At 37.6% G+C, this 7,675-nt stretch overlaps 2 protein-coding genes across 2 annotated transcripts; both read right to left on the bottom strand.

Annotated features, from left to right (window-relative positions):
• Positions 1-808: 808 nt before the first annotated feature.
• On the bottom strand, positions 809-3,100 carry LOC110889993 (probable L-type lectin-domain containing receptor kinase S.7). Its single transcript, XM_022137566.2, has one exon. The coding sequence runs from the start codon at positions 2,997-2,999 to the stop codon at positions 912-914; it is 2,088 nt and encodes a 695-aa protein (XP_021993258.1). The 5' UTR covers positions 3,000-3,100; the 3' UTR covers positions 809-911.
• Positions 3,101-6,897: 3,797 nt separating this feature from the next.
• On the bottom strand, positions 6,898-7,284 carry LOC110888049 (transcriptional activator HAP3). The gene has a single exon (XM_022135594.1). It carries the CDS (start codon positions 7,282-7,284, stop codon positions 6,898-6,900), a length of 387 nt encoding a protein of 128 aa, XP_021991286.1.
• Between the last annotated feature and the right edge of the window lie 391 nt (positions 7,285-7,675).

Genomic DNA, 7,675 nt, shown 5'->3' on the forward strand with positions numbered 1-7,675 from the left:
ATGACCAACTTGTGCGTCATCTATGGTAAAAAAATCCACTTATATAAATTTATGAAGACAACATAAAATTAAATAAGTTATAATTTTATATTCTTAAGCCCGTGTAGTACACGGGTCTAATAATCTAGTTTTAAATAAAAGCGTGAAATGATCATGATATTCTTAAGTAAAAAAGATTTAATTTAAATTTTTAACCTGGTTAGTATTAAAGTACGAAATGTGTAATGAGTTTTCCAAATAGAAGATTATGACTATAATTATTAAAATTAAAGATTATCAATTACAACTCGTTAACGAAAAGTGTAATTTATCCTAACATAAATCTCAAATATGATTATGATCACCAAGAGAAATGTTGACATTATATTTCTCTATTTCTACCGTGTTTATACTATACATTAAAAAGAAAGTGTTCCTAAAATATTATTTCACCTTTCATTTTAAATAAAAGCGTGAAATGATCATGATATTCTTAAGTAAAAAAGATTTAATTTAAATTTTTAACCTGGTTAGTATTAAAGGACGAAATGTGTAATGAGTTTTCCAAATAGAAGATTATGACTATAATTATTAAAATTAAAGATTATCAATTGCAACTCGTTAACGAAAAGTGTAATTTATCCTAACATAAATCTCAAATATGATTATGATCACCAAGAGAAACGTTGACATTATATTTCTCTATTTCTACCGTGTTATACTATACATTAAAAAGAAAGTGCTCCTAAAATACTATTTCACCTTTGTCTAAGTTTTAAATTCGGTCCTGTAATTATACAAATTATCTTTTTACCCCCCACAATATTGATTTATTGAGTTATAGTAGTATACATGGTTAACAAATATTTATATACACCTTCCAACAAACAAAACAATCAAACAATGGAAATAGTATTCAACTACACTCGAGATCAACCATCTATCCTGATTACAGGCACTGTAAGATTCGCATTCGTACTCGCCTTCGCACTTGCATCTTCTTCATCATCATCCAAAGAAGACACGATGATATCCTCTATACTCAACGGTAAGCTATTCGAGAAACTCAAAGTCGGTTTCATCTTAGGCACCGCGATTTCATCCGACTCGTTGTTTAAGATCTGCAACACTCTCCTCATTGACGGCCTCTTTTCACTGTCGGGATTCGCACAACTCAATCCGACCAACAAAAGCTTCCTAACCTCGTCCGGATCAAACTCTTTGTTCAACCGCTTGTCAACCGCGTCACAAATGGCACCTTTCGAGTGCAACTCCCATACCCAATCCACCAAATTGATCATCTTATGACCCCCTGGCTCCCTCTCAATTGGTCTCCTCCCACAACACAGTTCTAGCACCACCACACCGTAGCTGAAAACATCGGTTTTATCAGTTGCTTTCCCATATTGAAGATACTCGGGCGCTAAATAGCCCATGGTCCCCGCGGTTAGTGTGGAGACCGGGCTTTTATCATGGTCCATGATCCGGGCCAGCCCGAAATCACCTAACCGAGCATTGAAATTCGCATCGAGCATCACATTACTCGCTTTAATATCGCGATGGATCACTTGTTGCTCGCATTCTTGATGAAGGTAAGCCAAAACCGAAGCCAACCCGACCGCGATATTATACCTATGGTTCCATTTCAAGAACCCCCAATGGCCAGACTCTTGATACAACACCTTATCAACACTCCCATAAGGCATATACTCATAAACCAACAACAACTCGCCTTTTTCGACACACCATCCTTGAAGCGGGACAAGATTCTTATGCCTCAAACACGCGATAATCGACAACTCAGCTAAAAACTCCGTCTTCCCTTCATGTGAATGCTTAGACCTTTTCACCGCAGCCGTGGCACCCGACGACACAAAAACTGCTTTATAAACCGACCCGAAAGCCCCATGCCCGATAATCCGACCCGAATGAAACCCATTAGTAGCCACTTTCAACTCCTTGTAACTAAACTGTTTCGGCCCAGTTAACAACTCCGCTTGAATATTCATATCCATCTTGCTTTCCCGCCATTTCTTAACCGAAACATAACCGAAAACGACTAAAACCGAACAGAAAAAAACTGGCCCGAGAACCCCAACCGCCAACCCGATCTTCTTATGCTTCTTATTCCGATCACCAACATTGTTCGGGACCTCAATCGCCGGATTCTTCGCAACCGTATCGTCACTCACATTATGCGGGTTCCCAATCCGCGGTTTCGGGTGTCGAATCCCGAACGAAGTGAAGCTCCAATTCGTAACAAAATGTTTCTCTGTACTCCCTTCAGTCGAACCCGAAAACCCCAAATACATAACTTCTTGAAAATACAACGATAGATCAATATCCACATCCAAAATCGGGTAAATCGGTTTCTTATTCGATTCGGATTCAGATAAAAAGACCTTCAGATTGTTCCCATCATGCCAGTAATCAATCCAAGCAGTAATATAACTCCCGCTTTTCAAATCAATCCCAATTAACGAACAATCAGCGGTTTTAATCGAATTCAAACTGTTAATATCCAACCCGACATGGTTATCATTCGGGTCGTTGAAATGGGTGTCAAGTCGGGTATCGAATTCGATAGCAATGAATTTGTTTTTGGTCAACTGGGTGGAGTTGACCAGGCCGAGAAAGCCACCGGGGGAGCCGAGAGAGTGGTTGTTGGGGGAGAGGAAGAAGGATATTCCGTCACCGGAGGAGGATATTCCTTTGGGGTTTTGGATGGAGAATGTGAATTTGGTCGAGAAAGAGGCGGTGGAGTTGGTGGTGGGGTTGAGGAAGGTGATGGGGGAGGTGAAGATGACGGTGCCGGAGGAGGAGGAGGGGACGCCGGTGTCGCGGGTGAGGCCGACGACGCCGTTTCGGAGGTAGGAGTCGCCGAGGAGAGAGAGGTTTTGGAGAGAGAGAGTGGGGAAGTGGAAGGTGGTGGATGAAGACGACGACGACGTCGTATAAGGGTGGAATATGATGGTGGTGAAAAAGATCAGCAAGAAAGCAAGGTGGTTTCTTGAATTCATGATGATAATATTTCTCAAAGATTGAATTGAATTAATGGGAATTGTGAGATTGAGTGAACTTAGTTTAGTGTTAAAATGTTGGTTGTTGTTGGTGGGGTGGGGGGGGGGGGGTATGGGGAGGTGGAGATGGTGGGAATCTATGAGTGGGGGAGATGGGGTTCAAACGGTTAGGAGCGGAGGTCGGTTGGTTTTTTATACATTTTTTATATTAAGAGGAAACTTTAGATTGGGGGCAAACTGGGTCAAGATGTATATATGTAACGGTTATATTATGTGTATTATTAAAAGTTATCACAAGATGATTAATATAAAGTTAAATAATGATGACAAAGTTAAATTTTATATCAATCTTGTTACAGATGATATTAAAAAAAGAAAACCCTTAAATGCGCTGTTTAAAAATTAACTTTAATCAGTTATCAATAGTTCACAACCATCATCATTTAAGGTGAGTTATGGTTAAAGTATTATATTTTAATTGTCAAAAAAACATCTTTAATCATAGTTCTAAGGTTATGGGGTATATTTTCATGCCTCTTAACTTTTTTTAAAAAAATAAATTTCATTAAAGCAAACCTCCAACCCAGACGGGCGAAAGGCCAAACAACCCCCGACCCAAACGGGCAAAGAGAAAAGGAAAAAACAACCTACATGTACAAAGAGTATTTACACCAGTCCGCCCAACTAATATAATTACATGTAATTCTACTTCTAGCCCAGGCATACCCTCTCGATTTAATCTCCCCTATGATGTCTTGCGAACTGCACTTTATCTTATTAAATACCAATTCGTTCCTTCCTTTCCATATGCACCAACGTGAAATAATAGCCAAACTGTATATGACCTTTTCCGCCTTCTTACCACTTTTGATATTTTTATGAATGTCAAGAATGTCTTTGAATTCAAAAAAGAACAGCGGCGGTAATTTACACCAAACGCTGAAGGCTGACTAGACCCGAATCGCCATAGGGCAAGCAGTGAATAAATGATCCACCAATTCCTCGTATTCGTCGCAAAAAGGGCACAAGACCGAGCTAATATCCACATTCCTTTTAATTAAATTATTTCTCGTTGGGAGTCTATCCAAATTGTCTCTCCAAGCCATGATGTTGCATTTGATGGGAACCCACTTACACCACCTAAAATTAGGAGGGTGATTTGCGCCTCTGTCTTTAATCATAGTCACCTTGACCGATTTTACGCCCCTTAACTACACGTAAGTACCACATCACCTACTTGACCCTCTTTCACTTCACCGCACACTAAGGAAATGGTTTAACCTCATTAACGCCCCTTAAAATTAATTAAAATACATATATATAGCATGTTGTTGTGTGTGTGTGCGCAAATTTTGCAATGCTTGATTCCCTCGCTCTCTCTCTCTCCTAGTTAACTTTTTAACATGTGAAGCTTTTAATGCCTTTTAACACCCTTCAAAAACGGTTTAACAGGTGTTAACGGATACCAACTAGGATTAATACCTATGGGTGTTAGAGTATACCAGGTGGCCTAAGGAAGTAAGGGTTATATTAATTATCTTCAATGCTATAATTGTGTTAGTTATGAAAATTTGGTTAAATTAATTATGTTATACCAAATTTGATATAAATACATTAGGTGATGAGCATTTTACATAAAAATTACACTACTTTAGTATTTGTTATAATTTTTATTTACTAAACTTGCACTATATTAATAAAATCAATACATCTATTTATACATCGTTTAGGATGTAATATAATTTAAAGCTTTAATATTAACAGTAAGAAAAGGTCATATACTTGTCACAAATTATCAAAGACACCAACGGTGCTCGACATAAAATTAAAACAAGTAAATAGTTGATAAATTGAGTCTAAATAAAGGATCCAATAATTTAAAGTTGGGCCCGCACAACTTAGGAGCGTATTTGGGTGCCCAATCAGTCAAATGAGGCCGTTGTGGCCGTACAGGTTGGAATCACATAATCACATGTGTTCATACTTTTGGCCTGCAACTCTATTATATAATAGAGTTAAATGTCATTTTAGTCTTTGTGATTTGAGCCATTTTGCTAGTTTAGTCCAAATGTTTCATTTTTAACCTGTGGGTCCAAAAAGGTTTCATAGTTGCCATTTTAGTCCACTGGGTTAACTTCATCAATTTTTTCTGTTAACGAGAAGGCCAATTCGGTCATTTTATATGGCTGAATTGCCCTTTTAGTTAACAGAATTACATACAAAATGACCGAATTGGCCTTCTCGTTAACAGAAAAAATGGATGAAGTTAACCAAGTGGACTAAAATGGCAACTGTGAAACCTTTTTGGACCCACAGGTTCAAAATAAAACCTTTGGACTAAACTGACAAAATGACCCAAACCACAGGGACTAAAATGGCATTTAACTCTATATAATATTTACCAAACTTATATATAAGTATATAATTAATGAGCCAAACCAATTTATAGATTTGCATCTAAACGTGTCAAAATTCTCTGTCAGTCACTTAAAATAAAACCAAAAAAAAAAAAATAAATAAATAAATCACCCATTGAATAATAAGTGTTCAACCCTAATTAGAACCGGTGGGCCGTGACTTTGAATTGACTCTTCGTTTCGTAGAATGTAGTGGAATTTGAATTAGATTTTAGAGAATTCCTTTGAAATCTAAAAATGTTGGTTGGTATAATTATCAATATTGGAATGTTTAATATGTAAAATGACATACCTAAGTTGAAATTCCATAATGTGTTAAGGGTGAGAGGGACACTCCTTTCTTAGGGGAGTCCCCTCTCTTACACACACCTAATCAATTCAATTTTGTAAAACAAACACTATCTAACTATCTAAGTGTGTATCCCTGCTAGATTTCTAGACGAATATATCTATTAGTTAGCCACTTAGCACCATGTCAATTTTTTATGCTCTTTTATCATACCACATATCATCATTCACCTCCATCAATTAAAATCTCCATCACAAAATCTTACATTCTCCAAAACTGCTTGTTTTCTAATTCTTTGTTCGGTTCGATTGTTAACATTGGCATCACGACCTTCTACCACGATGGCACAAGCTTTATTTCCGTCATTTCAGCGGCCTCACAGCCCATTTATGAGAATTAGCCTTATGAAAACCAACCACCTTTAAAGTGTGTCTTTCAACAACTTTTAGATATCATTTCATGAAATGTAAAATTTTAGAGTTCGCTTTAGTACTTCAGAAAGGAAATTTATGTCAAAACGTTGATAATAAAATAAAACAGAACAAATCTGTGTATTTAGATTTTTTTTTTTTAAATAGTAGATACTAAATCTTGTCAAAGAAAAAGAAAATTATATGTTGAATAAAAACTAAAAAAATGAAAATGAGAACCAAAAGGCGGTAGAGGACTAGAGTAGGGATGGGCTCGGTATACCGATAACGAAAATAGCGGTATCAAATTTAGCCAAATATGGGTATCAGTGCTGGTACCGAAATTGTTCGGTATGTTACCGGTACAATACCGGTATCTGAAGGTAAAATCCGGTAAAATACCGGTATCTGAAGGTAAAATCCGGTAAAATACCGGTAAAATACCGGTATCGTATCGGATCGGTACTGAAAACACCGGTACCGAAAACACAAAAAGTGGGTACCGATTCGGTACCGTAAAGAATCGGTATGAGAAATTCAGTACCGATACCGGTAACATGCTAGAGGACTACCCGTTACCCAAGGGGTAGAGGCCCATATATGCAATAGTTCCTGGATGTTAACCCATGACTTAACCATTCCTAAATGAAAAGTTCATAATAGAAACAAGTTCATTGTTTATTCAAAACATAACCAACGACACCCCAACTTATTAATATAGTAATATTGTCTACTTGTCAGCAAGTCTCAAGCCATCCTAACGGGGTGCGTTACATAACCATTTACTCAGGATCATCCGAGTCACGGATAATCGATTCAACGAAGGTATTCGCCTCTTCTTCCTGCGCTGTCAGCGGCAGTTCTGGCCTTGACATGGGCACAAAGAATCGCTCCGGTGGTGGCGGCGGTGGCGGTGGCAGCATATTAGCAGCAAGACGATGCTCACGGTAACGATTTTTAAAAATGTTAAGAAGCGGAGCATAGTCCTCAAAGCCTAGAGACTCCATGGCATCAATGATGTCTTCACCATTAAGCGTGACCCGCTTCTGCTGGTGGCAAGTTTCAACAGCTTCGGTAGTGATTAAACCGATGAACTCGGATACACATCGTTGCATGAGTTCTTTGGTGTCGTCGTTGATTTCCACGGTAGGGGGGAGAGCGCGCCTCATGATGTTCTCGATATAAGGCTTGGGTATGAGATCTACACTGCCCCTTGATGCTGAAAATGAATGGAACCAACCATAGCAATGAACCACATAAGATTAAAAAATGAATTAAAAAAGTTAGATATGTTTCATATGGGTGGGGGTTTCTAGCTACCAAAATAACAATCATGTGAAAAACATGTCAAACTTATAAGCACCTCTATATATACTGTTAATTAGATTTGTGGATAATCAGATTTCTGGTTTTGCTAGTCTTTAGCCTTCTTTAGAAAGTTTCATAATATGAAAGATGAAAAAACCAATAACTTTTTATATAAAACTAATATAACTATAGTAACAGGAAACATACTAATAATGAAGGTCTTAGTTTATATTTAAAAAATGTGTAAGTATA

This window comes from Helianthus annuus, chromosome 11 (genome assembly GCF_002127325.2).
Source record: "Helianthus annuus cultivar XRQ/B chromosome 11, HanXRQr2.0-SUNRISE, whole genome shotgun sequence".
Lineage (NCBI taxonomy): Eukaryota > Viridiplantae > Streptophyta > Magnoliopsida > Asterales > Asteraceae > Helianthus > Helianthus annuus.